At 53.9% G+C, this 20,000-nt stretch overlaps 1 protein-coding gene across 1 annotated transcript in view; it reads left to right on the top strand.

The window, feature by feature from the left end:
* The window catches only part of LOC109882119 (rho guanine nucleotide exchange factor 26), a 65,164-nt gene that overhangs the window by 29,504 nt on the left and 15,660 nt on the right, over positions 1 to 20,000 (top strand). Inside the window, exons 7-8 of the mRNA XM_031791451.1 lie at positions 18,873 to 19,025; positions 19,265 to 19,643. Coding sequence (XP_031647311.1) covers positions 18,873 to 19,025; positions 19,265 to 19,643 — 532 coding nt within the window. The remainder of the gene's footprint in view (positions 1 to 18,872; positions 19,026 to 19,264; positions 19,644 to 20,000) is intronic.

Raw genomic sequence — 20,000 nt, 5'->3', positions numbered from 1 at the left:
ACAGGTAACCCCACCTGACAGGTAACCCCCCCCCACCCGACAGGTAACCCCACCCTACAGGTAACCCCACCCCTCCCCCATAAGTCAGGTAACCCCCCCCCACCCGACAGGTAACCCCACCCTACAGGTAACCCCACCCTACAGGTAACCCCACCCTACAGGTAACCCCACCCTACAGGTAACCCCTACAGGTAACCCCACCCTACAGGTAACCCCACCCGACAGGTAACCCCACCCTACAGGTAACCCCACCCTACAGGTAACCCCTACAGGTAACCCCACCCGACAGGTAACCCCACCCGACAGGTAACCCCTACAGGTAACCCCTACAGGTAACCCCACCCGACAGGTAACCCCACCCGACAGGTAACCCCACGCTACAGGTAACCCCACCCGACAGGTAACCCCACCCGACAGGTAACCCCACCCGACAGGTAACCCCACCACATTAGTATTTGGAGGACATCAGTACAGAACCTTTATTAAAACTACATAGCCCTGGGTGTCAGATGATTATCTAAAGACACGGAGAGAGAAGAGCAGGTTGGGTAATGTGGGAGAGGAGATGGACTTCATCATCATCACGTGCAGATCTCACGTGTCAGGTGTGTTGAGTGTCTGGAACATGGGTATTCAGCTCTTACCCTACGAGGTCCAGAGCCTGCTGCTTCTCTGTTCTACCTGATAATTGCACCCACCTGGTATCCCAGGTCTAAATCAGTCCCTGATTAGAGGGGAACCTGGTGTCCCAGGTCTAAATCAGTCCCTGATTAGAGGGGAACTTGGTGTCCCAGGTCTAAATCAGTTCCTGGTTAGAGGGGAACCTGGTATCCCAGGTCTAAATCAGTCCCTGGTTAGAGGGGAAAAATGAAACAATCCAGTGGAACTGGCTTGCTGGTCCAGCATTGCGTTTGAAGGATCTAGAGCACAGGTGTCAAACTCATTCTATGGAGGGCCGAATGCCTGCAGGTTTTCACTCCTCCATTGGACTTGATTGATTAATTAATGTCACTAATTGGTAAGGAACTCCCCTCACCTGGTGGTCTAGGTCTTATTGAAAGGAAAACCTAGCAGACACTAGGCCCTTCATGGAATGAGTTTGACACACCTGGTCTAGAGGAAGGTGACTGAGAGAAACACAAGTAATCCACCAGTCTTCTCTCTGGTTGAACAGGATGTTTAAACCTGCCTCGATCCACCAGTCTTCTCTCTCTGGTTGAACAGGATGTTTAAACCTGCCTCGATCCACCAGTCTTCTCTCTCTGGTTGAACAGGATGTTTAAACCTGCCTCGATCCACCAGTCTTCTCTCTCTGGTTGAACAGGATGTTTAAACCTGCCTCGATCCACCAGTCTTCTCTCTCTGGTTGAACAGGATGTTTAAACCTGCCTCGATCCACCAGTCTTCTCTCTCTGGTTGAACAGGATGTTTAAACCTGCCTCGATCCACCAGTCTTCTCTCTCTGGTTGAACAGGATGTTTAAACCTGCCTCGATCCACCAGTCTTCTCTCTCTGGTTGAACAGGATGTTTAAACCTGCCTCGATCCACCAGTCTTCTCTCTCTGGTTGAACAGGATGTTTAAACCTGCCTCGATCCACCAGTCTTCTCTCTCTGGTTGAACAGGATGTTTAAACCTGCCTCGATCCACCAGTCTTCTCTCTCTGGTTGAACAGGATGTTTAAACCTGCCTCGATCCACCAGTCTTCTCTCTGGTTGAACAGAATGTTTAAACCTGCCTCGATCCACCAGTCTTCTCTCTCTGGTTGAACAGAATGTTTAAACCTGCCTCGATCCACCAGTCTTCTCTCTCTGGTTGAATAGGATGTTTAAACCTGCCTCGATCCACCAGTCTTCTCTCTGGTTGAACAGGATGTTTAAACCTGCCTCGAACCACCAGTCTTCTCTCTCTGGTTGAACAGAATGTTTAAACCTGCCTCGATCCACCAGTCTTCTCTCTCTGGTTGAACAGGATGTTTAAACCTGCCTCGATCCACCAGTCTTCTCTCTGGTTGAACAGGATGTTTAAACCTGCCTCGATCCACCAGTCTTCTCTCTCTGGTTGAACAGGATGTTTAAACCTGCCTCGATCCACCAGTCTTCTCTCTCTCTGGTTCAACATAATTAATGTCTCTTCTCCATGCACTCAAACAAACAAAACAAAACAAATTGACCTCTAACCATTAGCTCTTCTCTGTTCTGGGCTCTCTCTCTCTCTGGCTCCAGTGGAAACCTTGTCCTCCACCCTCTCCTCTCCTTCCTCTTCCCTCATCGCCCCTTCCCCCTGTTCTTCACCACAGTGTTCTCTCTGACTGGTGTTTATCTGGGTCAGTCAGACCGTCCGCCGCAGCACAGTCTCCTCTCTGATTGGTGTTTATCTGGGTCAGTTAGACCGTCCCCTGCAGCTGTGTCCTCCAGTACAGTATGTGTGATCTGAACCTGGTAACTGGTGTGTCCTGGCAGGCCAGAGGTCAGGGGACATCTTTAGGAGGGGCAGGGGACATCTTTAGGAGGGGCAGGGGACAGCTTTAGGAGGGGCAGGGGACAGCTTTAGGAGGGGCAGGGGACAGCTTTAGGAGGGGCAGGGGACAGCTTTAGGAGGGGCAGGGGACATCTTTAGGAGGGGCAGGGGACATCTTTAGGAGGGGCAGGGGACATCTTTAGGAGGGGCAGGGGACATCTTTAGGAGGGGCAGGGGACATCTTTAGGAGGGGCAGGGGACAGCTTTAGGAGGGGCAGGGGACAGCTTTAGGAGGGGCAGGGGACAGCTTTAGGAGGGGCAGGGGACATCTTTAGGAGGGGCAGGGGACAGCTTTAGGAGGGGCAGGGGACATCTTTAGGAGGGGCAGGGGACAGCTTTAGGAGGGGCAGGGGACATCTTTAGGAGGGGCAGGGGACAGCTTTAGGAGGGGCAGGGGACAGCTTTAGGAGGGGCAGGGGACATCTTTAGGAGGGGCAGGGGACAGCTTTAGGAGGGGCAGGGGACATCTTTAGGAGGGGCAGGGGACATCTTTAGGAGGGGCAGGGGACAGCTTTAGGAGGGGCAGGGGACAGCTTTAGGAGGGGCAGGGGACAGCTTTAGGAGGGGCAGGGGACATCTTTAGGAGGGGCAGGGGACAGCTTTAGGAGGGGCAGGGGACAGCTTTAGGAGGGGCAGGGGACAGCTTTAGGAGGGGCAGGGGACAGCTTTAGGAGGGGCAGGGGACAGCTTTAGGAGGGGCAGGGGACATCTTTAGGAGGGGCAGGGGACAGCTTTAGGAGGGGCAGGGGACAGCTTTAGGAGGGGCAGGGGACATCTTTAGGAGGGGCAGGGGACATCTTTAGGAGGGGCAGGGGACATCTTTAGGAGGGGCAGGGGACATCTTTAGGAGGGGCAGGGGACATCTTTAGGAGGGGCAGGGGACATCTTTAGGAGGGGCAGGGGACATCTTTAGGAGGGGCAGGGGACATCTTTAGGAGGGGCAGGGGACATCTTTAGGAGGGGCAGGGGACAGCTTTAGGAGGGGCAGGGGACAGCTTTAGGAGGGGCAGGGGACATCTTTAGGAGGGGCAGGGGACAGCTTTAGGAGGGGCAGGGGACAGCTTTAGGAGGGGCAGGGGACAGCTTTAGGAGGGGCAGGGGACAGCTTTAGGAGGGGCAGGGGACAGCTTTAGGAGGGGCAGGGGACAGCTTTAGGAGGGGCAGGGGACAGCTTTAGGAGGGGCAGGGGACAGCTTTAGGAGGGGCAGGGGACAGCTTTAGGAGGGGCAGGGGACAGCTTTAGGAGGGGCAGGGGACATCTTTAGGAGGGGCAGGGGACAGCTTTAGGAGGGGCAGGGGACATCTTTAGGAGGGGCAGGGGACAGCTTTAGGAGGGGCAGGGGACAGCTTAGGAGGGGCAGGGGACAGCTTTAGGAGGGGCAGGGGACAGCTTTAGGAGGGGCAGGGGACAGCTTTAGGAGGGGCAGGGGACAGCTTTAGGAGGGGCAGGGGACAGCTTTAGGAGGGGCAGGGGACAGCTTTAGGAGGGGCAGGGGACAGCTTTAGGAGGGGCAGGGGACAGCTTTAGGAGGGGCAGGGGACAGCTTTAGGAGGGGCAGGGGACAGCTTTAGGAGGGGCAGGGGACAGCTTTAGGAGGGGCAGGGGACAGCTTTAGGAGGGGCAGGGGACAGCTTTAGGAGGGGCAGGGGGACAGCTTTAGGAGGGGCAGGGGACAGCTTTAGGAGGGGCAGGGGACATCCTTAGGAGGGGCATGGGACAGCTTTAGGAGGGGCAGGGGACAGCTTTAGGAGGGGCAGGGGACAGCTTTAGGAGGGGCAGGGGACATCTTTAGGAGGGGCAGGGGACAGCTTTAGGAGGGGCAGGGGACAGCTTTAGGAGGGGCAGGGGACATCTTTAGGAGGGGCAGGGGACATCTTTAGGAGGGGCAGGGGACATCTTTAGGAGGGGCAGGGGACAGCTTTAGGAGGGGCAGGGGACATCTTTAGGAGGGGCAGGGGACAGCTTTAGGAGGGGCAGGGGACAGCTTTAGGAGGGGCAGGGGACAGCTTTAGGAGGGGCAGGGGACAGCTTTAGGAGGGGCAGGGGACAGCTTTAGGAGGGGCAGGGGACAGCTTTAGGAGGGGCAGGGGACAGCTTTAGGAGGGGCAGGGGACAGCTTTAGGAGGGGCAGGGGACAGCTTTAGGAGGGGCAGGGGACAGCTTTAGGAGGGGCAGGGGACAGCTTTAGGAGGGGCAGGGGACATCTTTAGGAGGGGCAGGGGACATCTTTAGGAGGGGCAGGGGACAGCTTTAGGAGGGGCAGGGGACATCTTTAGGAGGGGCAGGGGACATCTTTAGGAGGGGCAGGGGACAGCTTTATATTATTTATTGAACTAGTCAAGTCAGTTAAGAACAAATTCTTATTTACGATGACGACCTTCCAAAAGGCCTCCTGCAGGGGCCTGGGATTAAAATAAATAAAATAAAGATATAGGACAAAACACACATTACGACGAGACACTACATAAAAGAAAGACCTAAGATAACAACCTAGCAAGGTAGCAACTAGGGCTGGGCGATATGGCCAAAATCTCATATCCCTATATATATTCTTATTTACAATGACGGCCTACCCCGGCCAACACTGGGCCAATTGTGCGTCACCCAATCACGGCCGGATGTGATGCAGCCTGGATTCGAACCAGGTCCTGCAGTGACACCTCTTGCACTGGGATGCAGTGTCTTAGACCGCTGCACCACTTGGGATCCCCGATAGCGATACAAATCACGATATACACATTTGTTTGTAAATTCAATGAATAAATAGTTTATGTAAAGGCCTATTTCTTATCACAGTTTTAATTATACAAATTAAAAGGTGTTTACTCATATTTGATCATTTGTTTTATTTCGAGCCTGTGTAAATGTTAAATTAAGCATGAAACAAATGATTAAATGTTAATGTATAGAACCTAAAAAGGTAAATGGCAAACACTGCAACTATAGTTGCAAACCAAATAAATATAGGCCTTGCCTGTTTTGCATGTTATTTTGGCATTAATACACATGTCAATTTGCATTTGGTACCTTGGGTCGAGTGTTAGGACCAACTCACGAAACCCCTGTTTCTGGACCGTGTAAATTGGGGCCATGTCTTTGCAGATGTGAGTGGTAACGGCAGCTGTTATCTCTTCCATCTTCATGGTTCTTTGCCATATGGGGTGTCGCAGGAAAAAGCCCCTTGCAACGTCTGAGTCAGGGGTTTGTTTTGAGCACTCGACTGTACTGTAGACTCTCTCCATACTGTTCCACATGACTCCTGCGTAGGTGGTAAAGGAGGTTAGTGGTGTTTGAGCCTGTTGTCGGGACCAGCCTGTTCCACATTACTCCTGCGTAGGTGGTAAAGGAGGTTAGTGGTGTTTTAGCCTGTTGTCGGGACCAGCCTGTTCCACATGACTCCTGCGTAGGTGGTAAAATATGTTAGTGGTGTTTGAGCCTGTTGTCGGGACCAGCCTGTTCCACATGACTCCTGCGTAGGTGGTAAAGGAGGTTAGTGGTGTTTGAGCCTGTTGTCGGGACCAGCCTGTTCCACATGACTCCTGCGTAGGTGGTAAAGGAGGTTAGTGGTGTTTGAGCCTGTTGTCGGGACCAGCCTGTTCCACATGACTCCTGCGTAGGTGGTAAAGGAGGTTAGTGGTGTTTGAGCGTGTTGTCAGGACCGGCCTGCGGCATGTTTGTCAGACTTCAAACCTTAACCACGTCCATGCGACCGAAGTAGCCCCTCTTTTAGGTACGAGCTCCGTGTCGCCGCGCTCCGTGTCGCCGCGCTCCGTGTCGCCGCGCTCCGTGTCGCCGCGCTCCGTGTCGCCCGCGCTCCGTGTCGCCGCGCTCCGTGTCGCCGCGCTCCGTGTCGCCGCGCTCCGTGTTGCCCGCGCTCCGTGTCGCCGCGCTCCGTGTCGCCGCGCTCCGTGTCGCCGTGCTCGGTGTCACCTTCACTCTCTTCCACGTTGGTTTGTGTTGCAAAGCGTTGTCCAATTGACTAAAAATGTTGCCATAAAGAGTGTGATTTGCAACACAATGAAATAAACAATAGAGCATAATATGAAACGATAGAAAAACATATATCTTCACACAATATATATCATCATATCACCCAGCCCTAGTAGCAACACAGCATGGTAGCAACACAACATGGTAGCAACGCAACATGGTAGCAACACAACATGGTAGCAACACAACATGACAACAGCATGGTAGCAACACAACATGACAACAGCATGGTAGCAACACAACATGACAACAACATGGTAGCAACACAACATGGTAGCATCACAACATGGTAGCAACACAACATGGTAGCAACACAACATGGTAGCAACACAACATGACAACAGCATGGTAGCAACACAACATGACAACAGCATGGTAGCAACACAACATGACAACAGCATGGTAGCAACACAACATGACAACAACATGGTAGCAACACAACATGGTAGCACCACAACATGGTAGCACCACAACATGGTAGCAACACAACATGACAACAGCATGGTAGCAACACAACATGACAACAGCATGGTAGCAACACAACATGACAACAACATGGTAGCACCTCAACATGACAACAGCATGGTAGCAACACAACATGACAACAGCATGGTAGCAACACAACATGACAACAGCATGGTAGCAACACAACATGACAACAACATGGTAGCACCTCAACATGACAACAGCATGGTAGCAACACAACATGACAACAGCATGGTAGCAACACAACATGACAACAACATGGTAGCAACACAACATGACAACAGCATGGTAGCAACACAACATGACAACAGCATGGTAGCAACACAACATGACAACAGCATGGTAGCAACACAACATGACAACAGCATGGTAGCAACACAACATGACAACAGCATGGTAGCAACACAACATGACAACAGCATGGTAGCAACACAACATGACAACAGCATGGTAGCATCACAACATGACAACAGCATGGTAGCAACACAACATGACAACAACATGGTAGCAACACAACATGACAACAGCATGGTAGCAACACAACATGACAACAGCATGGTAGCAACACAACATGGTAGCAACACAACATAGTAGCAAGACGACATGACAACAGCATGGTAGCTACACAACATGACAACAACATGGTAGCAACACAACATGGTAGCAACACAACATGGTAGCAACACAACATGACAACAACATGGTAGCAACACAACATGACAACAGCATGGTAGCACCTCAACATGACAACAGCATGGTAGCACCTCAACATGACAACAGCATGGTAGCACCTCAACATGACAACAGCATGGTAGCAACACAACATGACAACAGCATGGTAGCAACACAACATGACAACAGCATGGTAGCACCTCAACATGACAACTGCATGGTAGCAACACAACATGACAACAACATGGTAGCACCTCAACATGACAACAGCATGGTAGCACCTCAACATGACAACAGCATGGTAGCAACACAACATGACAACAACATGGTAGCAACACAACATGACAACAGCATGGTAGCACCTCAGCATGACAACAGCATGGTAGCACCTCAACATGACAACAGCATGGTAGCACCTCAACATGACAACAACATGGTAGCACCTCAACATGACAACAGCATGGTAGCAACACAACATGACAACAGCATGGTAGCAACACAACATGACAACAGCATGGTAGCAACACAACATGACAACAGCATGGTAGCACCTCAACATGACAACAGCATGGTAGCAACACACCATGACAACAGCATGGTAGCAACACAACATGACAACAACATGGTAGCACCTCAACATGACAACAGCATGGTAGCAACACAACATGACAACAACATGGTAGCAACACAACATGACAACAGCATGGTAGCAACACAACATGACAACACCATGGTAGCAACACAACATGGTAGCAACACAACATGACAACAACATGGTAGCACCTCAACATGACAACCGCATGGTAGCAACACAACATGACAACAGCATGGTAGCAGCACAACATGACAACAGCATGGTAGCACCTCAACATGACAACAGCATGGTAGCAACACAACATGACAACAACATGGTAGCACCTCAACATGACAACAGCATGGTAGCAACACAACATGACAACAGCATGGTAGCAACAACATGACAACATCATGGTAGCAACTCAACATGACAACAGCATGGTAGCAACACAACATGACAACAGCATGGTAGCAACACAACATGACAACAACATGGTAGCAACTCAACATGACAACAACATGGTAGCAACTCAACATGACAACAACATGGTAGCAACTCAACATGACAACAACATGGTAGCAACTCAACATGACAACAACATGGTAGCAACTCAACATGGCAACAACATGGTAGCAACTCAACATGACAACAATATGGTAGCAACTCAACATGACAACAACATGGTAGCAACTCAACATGACAACAACATGGTAGCAACTCAACATGGCAACAACATGGTAGCAACTCAACATGACAACAACATGGTAGCAACTCAACATGACAACAACATGGTAGCAACTCAACATGACAACAGCATGGTAGCACCTCAACATGACAACAGCATGGTAGCACCTCAACATGACAACAACATGGTAGCAACTCAACATGACAACAACATGGTAGCAACTCAACATGACAACAACATGGTAGCAACTCAACATGGCAACAACATGGTAGCAACTCAACATGGCAACAACATGGTAGCAACTCAACATGACAACAACATGGTAGCAACTCAACATGGCAACAACATGGCAACAACATGGTAGCAACTCAACATGGCAACAACATGGCAACAACATGGTAGCATCTCAACATGGCAACAACATGGCAACAACATGGTAGCATCTCAACATGGCAACAACATGGCAACAACATGGTAGCATCTCAACATGGCAACAACATGGTAGCAACACAACATGGCAACAACATGGTAGCAACTCAACATGGCAACAACATGGCAACAACATGGTAGCATCTTAACATGGCAACAACATGGTAGCATCGCACAACATGGCAACAACATGGTAGCAGAAAAAACATGGTACAAACATTGAGCACAGACAACAGCACAAAAGGCAAGAGCCACAAAAGACAAAGCAGCCACAACTGTCAGTAAGAGTGTCCATGATTGAGTCTTTGAATGAAGAGATTGAGATAAAACTGTCCAGTTTGAGTGTTTGTTGCAGCTCGTTCCAGTCGCTACCTGCAAGCGAACTGAAAAGAGGAGCGATTCAGAGATGTCTGTGCTTTAGGGACCATGAACAGAATGTGACTGGCAGAACGGGTGTTGTATGTGGAGGATGAGGGCTGCAGTAGATATCTCAGATAGGGGGGAGTGAGGCCTAACAAATAAGCATAAATAAGCATCAACCAGTGGGTTTTGTGACGTGTATACAGAGATGGCCAGTTTACAGAGGAGTATAGAGTGCAATGATGTGTCCTATAAGCAGCATTGGTGGAAAATCTAATGGCCCGAATGGTAAAGAACATCTAGTCGCACGAGAGCACACTTGCCTGCTGACTACCTCAAGCTCTAAACCCTCAGAGGTAGTAATCACACCTGTGGGAGGAGGGGCATTCTTCTTACCAAACCACATCACATGATTTGTTTTGGAGGTATTCAGAACAAGCTTAGAACAAGGGTAGAGAAAGCTTGTTGGACACTAAGAAGGCTTTGTTGTAGAGCATTTAACACAAAATCCGGGGATCTGCCTGAGCTGTGTTGTTGATGTAAATTGAGAAGAGTGTGGGGCAGAGGACAGCTTTAGGGAAGGGTTATAGTACCTGGGTTTAGGGAAGGGTTATAGTGCCTGGGTTTAGGGAAGGGTTATAGTGCCTGGGTTTAGGGAAGGGTTATAGTGCCTGGGTTTAGGGAAGGGTTATAGTGCCTGGGTTTAGGGAAGGGTTATAGTACCTGGGTTTAGGGAAGGGTTATAGTGCCTGGGTTTAGGGAAGGGTTATAGTGCCTGGGTTTAGGGAAGGGTTATAGTGCCTGGGTTTAGGGAAGGGTTATAGTGCCTGGGTTTAGGGAAGGGTTATAGTACCTGGGTTCTCCAGTGTCTGGGTTTAGGGAAGGGTTATAGTGCCTGGGTTTAGGGAAGGGTTATAGTGCCTGGGTTTAGGGAAGGGTTATAGTGTCTGGGTTTAGGGAAGGGTTATAGTGCATGGGTTTAGGGAAGGGTTATAGTGCATGGGTTTAGGGAAGGGTTATAGTGCCTGGGTTTAGGGAAGGGTTATAGTGCCTGGGTTTAGGGAAGGGTTATAGTACCTGGGTTTAGGGAAGGGTTATAGTGCCTGGGTTTAGAGAAGGGTTATAGTGCCTGGGTTTAGGGAAGGGTTATAGTACCTGGGTTTAGGGAAGCGTTATAGTGCCTGGGTTTAGAGAAGGGTTATAGTGCCTGGGTTTAGGGAAGGGTTATAGTGCCTGGGTTTAGGGAAGGGTTATAGTGCCTGGGTTTAGGGAAGGGTTATAGTGCCTGGGTTTAGGGAAGGGTTATAGTGCCTGGGTTTAGAGAAGGGTTATAGTTTCTGGGTTTATAGGGAAGGGTTATAGTGCCTGGGTTTAGAGAAGGGTTATAGTGTCTGGGTTTATAGGGAAGGGTTATAGTGTCTGGGTTTATAGGGAAGGGTTATAGTGCCTGGGTTTAGGGAAGGGTTATAGTGCCTGGGTTTAGAGAAGGGTTATAGTTTCTGGGTTTATAGGGAAGGGTTATAGTGCCTGGGTTTAGAGAAGGGTTATAGTGTCTGGGTTTATAGGGAAGGGTTATAGTGCCTGGGTTTAGGGAAGGGTTATAGTGCCTGGGTTTAGGGAAGGGTTATAGTGCCTGGGTTTAGGGAAGGGTTATAGTGCCTGGGTTTAGGGAAGGGTTATAGTGCCTGGGTTTAGGGAAGGGTTATAGTGCCTGGGTTTAGGGAAGGGTTATAGTGTCTGGGTTTAGGGAAGGGTTATAGTGTCTGGGTTTAGGGACGGGTTATAGTACCTGGGTTTAGGGAAGGGTTATAGTGTCTGGGTTTAGGGAAGGGTTATAGTGCCTGGGTTTAGGGAAGGGTTATAGTGCCTGGGTTTAGAGAAGGGTTATAGTGTCTGGGTTTATAGGGAAGGGTTATAGTGCCTGGGTTTAGAGAAGGGTTATAGTGTCTGGGTTTATAGGGAAGGGTTATAGTGCCTGGGTTTAGGGAAGGGTTATAGTGTCTGGGTTTAGGGAAGGGTTATAGTACCTGGGTTTAGGGAAGGGTTATAGTGCCTGGGTTTAGAGAAGGGTTATAGTGTCTGGGTTTATAGGGAAGGGTTATAGTGCCTGGGTTTATAGAAGGGTTATAGTGTCTGGGTTTATAGGGAAGGGTTATAGTGCCTGGGTTTAGGGAAGGGTTATAGTGCCTGGGTTTAGGGAGCATCGTGCACCACTCCCTAGCATTCTTCTTGCCAATGTCCAGTCTCTTGACAACAAGGTTGATGAAATCCGAGCAAGGGTAGCATTCCAGAGGGACATCAGAGACTGTAACGTTCTCTGCTTCACGGAAACATGGCTCACCGGAGAGACGCTATCCGAAGCGGTGCAGCCAACGGGTTTCTCCACGCATCGCGCCGACAGAAACAAAACATCTTTCTGGTAAGAAGAGGGGCGGGGGCGTATGCCTTATGGCCAACGTGACATGGTGTGATGAAAGAAACATACAGGAACTCAAATCCTTCTGTTCACCTGATTTAGAATTCCTCACAATCAAATGTAGACCGCATTATCTACCAAGAGAATTCTCTTCGATTATAATCACAGCCGTATATATCACCCCCCAAGCAGACACATCGATGGCTCTGAACGAACTTTATTTAACTCTCTGCAAACTGGAAACGATTTATCCGGAGGCTGCATTCATTGTAGCTGGGGATTTTAACAAGGCTAATCTGAAAACAAGACTCCCTAAATTTTATCAGCATATCGATTGCGCAACCAGGGGTGGAAAGACCTTGGATCATTGTTACTCTAACTTCCGCGACGCATATAAGGCCCTGCCCCGCCCCCCTTTCGGAAAAGCTGACCACGACTCCATTTTGTTGATCCCTGCCTACAGACAGAAACTAAAACAAGAGGCTCCCACGCTGAGGTCTGTCCAACGCTGGTCCGACCAAGCTGACTCCACACTCCAAGACTGCTTCCATCACGTGGACTGGGAGATGTTTCGTATTGCGTCAGATAACAACATTGACGAATATGCTGATTCGGTGTGCGAGTTCATTAGAACGTGCGTTGAAGATGTCGTTCCCATAGCAACGATTAAAACATTCCCTAACCAGAAACCGTGGATTGATGGCAGCATTCGTGTGAAACTGAAAGCGCGAATCACTGCTTTTAATCAGGGCAAGGTGTCTGGTAACATGACCGAATACAAACAGTGCAGCTATTCCCTCCGCAAGGCTATCAAACAAGCTAAGCGCCAGTACAGAGACAAAGTAGAATCCCAATTCAACGGCTCAGACACAAGAGGCATGTGGCAAGGTCTACAGTCAATCACGGACTACAGGAAGAAATCCAGCCCAGTCACGGACCAGGATGTCTTGCTCCCAGGCAGACTAAATAACTTTTTTGCCCGCTTTGAGGACAATACAGTGCCACTGACACGGCCTGCAACGAAAACATGCGGTCTCTCCTTCACTGCAGCCGAGGTGAGTAAGACATTTAAACGTGTTAACCCTCGCAAGGCTGCAGGCCCAGACGGCATCCCCAGCCGCGCCCTCAGAGCATGCGCAGACCAGCTGGCCGGTGTGTTTACGGACATATTCAATCAATCCCTATACCAGTCTGCTGTTCCCACATGCTTCAAGAGGGCCACCATTGTTCCTGTTCCCAAGAAAGCTAAGGTAACTGAGCTAAACGACTAGCAGCACTCACATCCGTCATCATGAAGTGCTTTGAGAGACTAGTCAAGGACCATATCACCCCGTAGCACTCACATCCGTCATCATGAAGTGCTTTGAGAGACTAGTCAAGGACCATATCACCTCCACCCTACCTGACAACCTAGACCCACTCCAATTTGCTTACCGCCCAAATAGGTCCACAGACGATGCAATCTCAACCACACTGCACACTGCCCTAACCCATCTGGACAAGAGGAATACCTATGTGAGAATGCTGTTCATCGACTACAGCTCGGCATTCAACACCATAGTACCCTCCAAGCTCGTCATCAAGCTCGAGACCCTGAGTCTCGACCCCGCCCTGTGCAACTGGGTACTGGACTTCCTGACGGGCCGCCCCCAGGTGGTGAGGGTAGGCAACAACATCTCCTCCCCGCTGATCCTCAACACTGGGGCCCCACAAGGGTGCGTTCTGAGCCCTCTCCTGTACTCCCTGTTCACCCACGACTGCGTGGCCACGCACGCCTCCAACTCAATCATCAAGTTTGCGGACGACACAACAGTGGTAGGCTTGATTACCAACAACGACGAGACGGCCTACAGGGAGGAGGTGAGGGCCCTCGGAGTGTGGTGTCAGGAAAATAACCTCACACTCAACGTCAACAAAACTAAGGAGATGATTGTGGACTTCAGGAAACAGCAGAGGGAACACCCCCCCTATCCACATCGATGGAACAGTAGTGGAGAGGGTAGCAAGTTTTAAGTTCCTCGGCATACACATCACAGACTAACTGAATTGGTCCACTCACGCAGACAGCATCGTGAAGAAGGCGCAGCAGCGCCTCTTCAACCTCAGGAGGCTGAAGAAATTCGGCTTGTCACCAAAAGCACTCACAAACTTCTACAGTTAGAAGGGTTTAGGGACGGGGAGCGCAGCAACACAGCCTGAGCTAGCCTTGTTGTAGACTAGGACGGGGAGCGCAGCAACACAGCCTGAACTAGCCTTTTTTGTAGACGAGGACGGGGAGCGCAGCAACACAGCCTGAACTAGCCTTGTTGTAGACTAGGACGGGGAGCGCAGCAACACAGCCTGAACTAGCCTTTTTTGTAGACGAGGACGGGGAGAGCAGCATCACAGCCTGAACTAGCCTTGTTGTAGACTAGGACGGGGAGCGCAGCAACACAGCCTGAACTAGCCTTTTTGTAGACGAGGACGGGGAGAGCAGCATCACAGCCTGAACTAGCCTTGTTGTAGACTAGGACGGGGAGCGCAGCAACACAGCCTGAACTAGCCTTGTTGTAGACGAGGACGTTGGAGCGCAGCAACACAGCCTGAACTAGCCTTGTTGTAGACGAGGACGTTGGAGCGCAGCAACACAGCCTGAACTAGCCTTGTTGTAGACTAGGACGGGGAGCGCAGCAACACAGCCTGAACTAGCCTTGTTGTAGACAAGGACGGGGAGCGCAGCAACACAGCCTGAACTAGCCTTGTTGTAGACGAGGACGGGGAGCGCAGCAACACAGCCTGAACTAGCCTTGTTCTAGACGAGGACGGGGAGCCCCCCTCCCTTGTGGAACACAGACCGGCCCCCTCCCTTGTGAAACACAGACCGGCCCCCTCCCCTGTGTCACACAGACCGGCCCCCTCCCTTGTGTCACATGGACCGGCCCCCTCCCCTCTGGAACACGGACCGGCCCCCTCCCCTCTGGAACACAGACCGGCCCCCTCCCTTGTGGAACACGGACCGGCCCCCTCCCCTGTGTCACACGGACCGGCCCCCTCTCCTGTGTCACACGGACCGGCCCCCTCTCCTGTGTCACACAAACCGGCCCCCTCCCCTGTGTCACACGGACCGGCCCCCTCTCCTGTGTCACACGGACCGGCCCCCTCTCCTGTGTCACACGAACCGGCCCCCTCCCCTGTGTCACACGAACCGGCCCCCTCCCCTGTGTCACACGGACCAGCCCCCTCCCCTGTGTCACACGGACCGGCCCCCTCCCCTGTGGCACACGGACCCGCCCCCTCCCCTGTGTCACACGGACCAGCCCCCTCCCCTGTGGCACACGGACCGGCCCCCTCCCCTGTGGCACACGGACCAGCCCCCTCCCCTGTCCGGCTGCAGGGCAGACCGCCCCCCTCCCCTGTCCGGCTGCAGGGCAGACCGCCCCCCTCCCCTGTCCGGCTGCAGGGCAGACCGCCCCCCTCCCCTGTCCGGCTGCAGGGCAGACCGCCCCCCTCCCCTGTCCGGCTGCAGGGCAGACCGCCCCCCTCCCCTGTCCGGCTGCAGGGCAGACCGCCCCCCTCCCCTGTCCGGCTGCAGGGCAGACCGCCCCCCTCCCCTGTCCGGCTGCAGGGCAGACCGACCCCCTCCCCTGTCCGGCTGCAGGGCAGACCGCCCCCCTCCCCTGTCCGGCTGCAGGGCAGACTGCCCCCCTCCCCTGTCCGGCTGCAGGGCAGACCGCCCCCCTCCCCTGTCCGGCTGCAGGGCAGACCGCCCCCACCCCTGTGGCACACGGACCAGCCCCCTCCCCTGTCCGGCTGCAGGGCAGACCGCCCCCCTCCCCTGTCCGGCTGCAGGGCAGACCGCCCCCCTCCCCTGTCCGGCTGCAGGGCAGACCGCCCCCCTCCCCTGTCCGGCTGCAGGGCAGACCGCCCCCCTCCCCTGTCCGGCTGCAGGGCAGACCGCCCCCCTCCCCTGTCCGGCTGCAGGGCAGACCAGCCCCCTTCCCTGTCCGGCTGCAGGGCAGACCGCCCCCCTCCCCTGTCCGGCTGCAGGGCAGACCGCCCCCCTCCCCTGTCCGGCTGCAGGGCAGACCGCCCCCCTCCCCTGTCCGGCTGCAGGGCAGACCAGCCCCCTTCCCTGTCCGGCTGCAGGGTAGACCGCCCCCCTCCCCTGTCCGGCTGCAGGGCAGACCGCCCCCCTCCCCTGTCCGGCTGCAGGGCAGACCGCCCCCCTCCCCTGTCCGGCTGCAGGGCAGACCGCCCCCCTCACCTGTCCGGCTGCAGGGCAGGCCGCCCCCCTCCCCTGTCCGGCTGCAGGGCAGGCCCCCTCCCCTGTCCGGCTGCAGCGCAGACCGCCCCCCTCCCCTGTCCGGCTGCAGGGCAGGCCGCCCCCCTCCCCTGTTCGGCTGCAGACCAGCCCCCCTCTCCTGTCCGGCTGCAGGGCAGACCGCCCCCCTCCCCTGTCCGGCTGCAGGGCAGGTCGCCCCCCTCCCCTGTCCGGCTGCAGGGCAGGCCCCCTCCCCTGTCCGGCTGCAGCGCAGACCGCCCCCCTCCCCTGTCCGGCTGCAGGGCAGGCCGCCCCCCTCCCCTGTCCGGCTGCAGACCAGCCCCCCTCCCCTGTCCGGCTGCAGGGCAGACCGCCCCCCTCCCCTGTCCGGCTGCAGGGCAGGCCGCCCCCCTCCCCTGTCCGGCTGCAGGGCAGGCCGCCCCCCTCCCCTGTCCGGCTGCAGACCAGCCCCCCTCCCCTGTCCGGCTGCAGGGCAGACCGCCCCCCTCCCCTGTCCGGCTGCAGGGCAGGCCGCCCCCCTCCCCTGTCCGGCTGCAGGGCAGGCCCCCTCCCCTGTCCGGCTGCAGCGCAGACCGCCCCCCTCCCCTGTCCGGCTGCAGGGCAGGCCGCCCCCCTCCCCTTTCCGGCTGCAGACCAGCCCCCCTCCCCTGTCCGGCTGCAGGGCAGACCGCCCCCCTCCCCTGTCCGGCTGCAGGGCAGACCGCCCCCCTCCCCTGTCCGGCTGCAGGGCAGACCGCCCCCCTCCCCTGTCCGGCTGCAGGGCAGACCGCCCCCCTCCCCTGTCCGGCTGCAGGGCAGACCGCCCCCCTCCCCTGTCCGGCTGCAGGGCAGGCCCCCTCCCCTGTCCGGCTGCAGGGCAGGCCGCCCCCCTCCCCTGTCCGGCTGCAGGGCAGGCCGCCCCCCTCCCCTGTCCGGCTGCAGACCAGCCCCCCTCCCCTGTCCGGCTGCAGGGCAGACCGCCCCCCTCCCCTGTCCGGCTGCAGGGCAGGCCGCCCCCCTCCCCTGTCCGGCTGCAGGGCAGGCCCCCTCCCCTGTCCGGCTGCAGCGCAGACCGCCCCCCTCCCCTGTCCGGCTGCAGGGCAGGCCGCCCCCCTCCCCTTTCCGGCTGCAGACCAGCCCCCCTCCCCTGTCCGGCTGCAGGGCAGACCGCCCCCCTCCCCTGTCCGGCTGCAGGGCAGACCGCCCCCCTCCCCTGTCCGGCTGCAGGGCAGACCGCCCCCCTCCCCTGTCCGGCTGCAGGGCAGACCGCCCCCCTCCCCTGTCCGGCTGCAGGGCAGACCGCCCCCCTCCCCTGTCCGGCTGCAGGGCAGGCCCCCTCCCCTGTCCGGCTGCAGGGCAGACCGCCCCCCTCCCCTGTCCGGCTGCAGGGCAGACCGCCCCCCTCCCCTGTCCGGCTGCAGGGCAGGCCCCCTCCCCTGTCCGGCTGCAGGGCAGACCGCCCCCCTCCCCTGTCCGGCTGCAGGGCAGACCGCCCCCCTCCCCTGTCCGGCTGCAGGGCAGACCGCCCCCCTCCCTGTCCGGCTGCAGGGCAGACCGCCCCCCTCCCTGTCCGGCTGCAGGGCAGGCCCCCTCCCCTGTCCGGCTGCAGGGCAGGCTGTACCCAAGTTTAAAGTTATTTGTTTTTGCATGTATTTCGATGATCTGGATATCCGATAAAATGTCATGGGATTATTTGAATAGTGAAATGATTTCAGATGCCTATCGTGTGTGTGAAATGTGTCAGCGGCTGGGGTAGGTCACTGTAGGTGGATCTGCAGATGAGTTGAAACAAGGGCTAACTGGTTGAGGTCAACTTCCTGTGGCTGTATGACAGTTTCCTGTGTATCACCGTGGAGACCAGGTCTGCTGTTAGAGGCCATCTGCCCCAGGCTGACAGGAAGAGGAAGCCCTGTGTGTTACCTGCTAATGATTCCACCGAGCTAATTTAGGCAGTCCGGGAGTTTCTCTCCTTTGATGATATGGTGAGGCTGGGACAGGTGTCAGAGACACTTCCTGCCTTTGTGCGTGTGTTTGTGTTTGTGAGAGTGTATGAGATGACTATTCTATACATTTTGCCGATTTCTACTATTACAACTTTCAAGAGTGTCTGTCTCTCTCTCTGTATCTCTCTCTCTGTCTCTCTCTCTCTCCCTCTCCCTCTGTCTCTCTCTCTCTCTCTCTCTCTCTCTCTCTCTCTCTCTCTCTCTCTCTGTCTCTGTCTCTGTCTCTGTCTCTCTCTCTCTCTCTCTCTGTCTCTGTCTCTGTCTCTGTCTCTGTCTCTGTCTCTGTCTCTCTCTCTCTCTCTCTCTCTCTGTCTCTGTCTCTGTCTCTGTCTCTCTCTCTCTCTGTCTCTGTCTCTGTCTCTCTCTCTCTCTCTCTGTCTCTCTGTCTGTCTCTCTCTCTTTCTCTCTCTCTCTCGCCCCCTCTCTCCCTCCCTCTCCCTCTCCCTCTCCCTCTCCCTCTCCCTCTCCCTCTCCCTCTCCCTCTCCCTCTTTAGGTTCTTTAAAGAGTTAGAGGATATACACCAGCAGAACATTGTTATAGATGACATCAGTGACGTCGTGTTCAGACACGCCCAGTCCAACTTTGACCCCTACATCACCTACTGCTCCAATGAGGTTTATCAGCAGAGGACCCTACAGAGGCTAGTGTGAGTGTACACACACACATCATATATATATATACATACATACATACATACATACATACATACATACATACATACATACATACATACATACATACATACATACATACATACATACAGTATACGCATGCATGCACACACAAGTCAACTTTGAACTGTGACTGACTGACCTCTGTCTCTCTGTCTGTCTCACTGTGTCTGCCTGTCTCTCTCTATGTCTCTCTGTCTGTGTGTCGCAGAAGTAGTAAGAGTCCAGTGTTTAAGGAGGTGTTGACTCGTATTGAGGGCCACCCAGACTGCAGGAACCTCCCAATGATCTCCTTCCTGATCCTGCCGATGCAGAGAGTCACACGCCTGCCTCTGCTGATGGACGTAAGACAGCACTCATATACTGGACACTCATATACTGGACACTCATATACTGGACACTCATATACTGGACACTCATATCCTGGACAGTCATATCCTGGACACTCATATACTGGACACTCATACACTAGACACTCATATACTGGCCAGTCATATCCTGGACTCTCATACACTGGACACTCATATACTGGCCAGTCATACATTGCACTCACATCTAACACACTCGTATACTGGACACTCATCTATGGGACACTCATTTAACACTCGTATACTGGACACATCTAACACACTCATACAGTGCCTTGCGAAAGTATTCGGCCCCCTTGAACTTTGCGACCTTTTGCCACATTTCAGGCTTCAAACATAAAGATATAAAACTGTATTTTTTGTGAAGAATCAACAACAAGTGGGACACAATCATGAAGTGGAACGACATTTATTGGATATTTCAAACTGTTTTAACAAATGAAAAACTGAAAAATTGGGCGTGCAAAATTATTCAGCCCCCTTAAGTTAATACTTTGTAGCGCCACCTTTTGCTGCGATTACAGCTGTAAGTCGCTTGGGGTATGTCTCTATCAGTTTTGCACATTGAGAGACTGACATTTT

Source organism: Oncorhynchus kisutch, linkage group LG15 (assembly GCF_002021735.2).
Source record: "Oncorhynchus kisutch isolate 150728-3 linkage group LG15, Okis_V2, whole genome shotgun sequence".
In the NCBI taxonomy this organism is placed as follows: domain Eukaryota; kingdom Metazoa; phylum Chordata; class Actinopteri; order Salmoniformes; family Salmonidae; genus Oncorhynchus; species Oncorhynchus kisutch.
The sequence above is the reverse complement of the archived record's forward strand: the minus strand, read 5'-3'. Positions and strand labels throughout refer to the sequence as shown.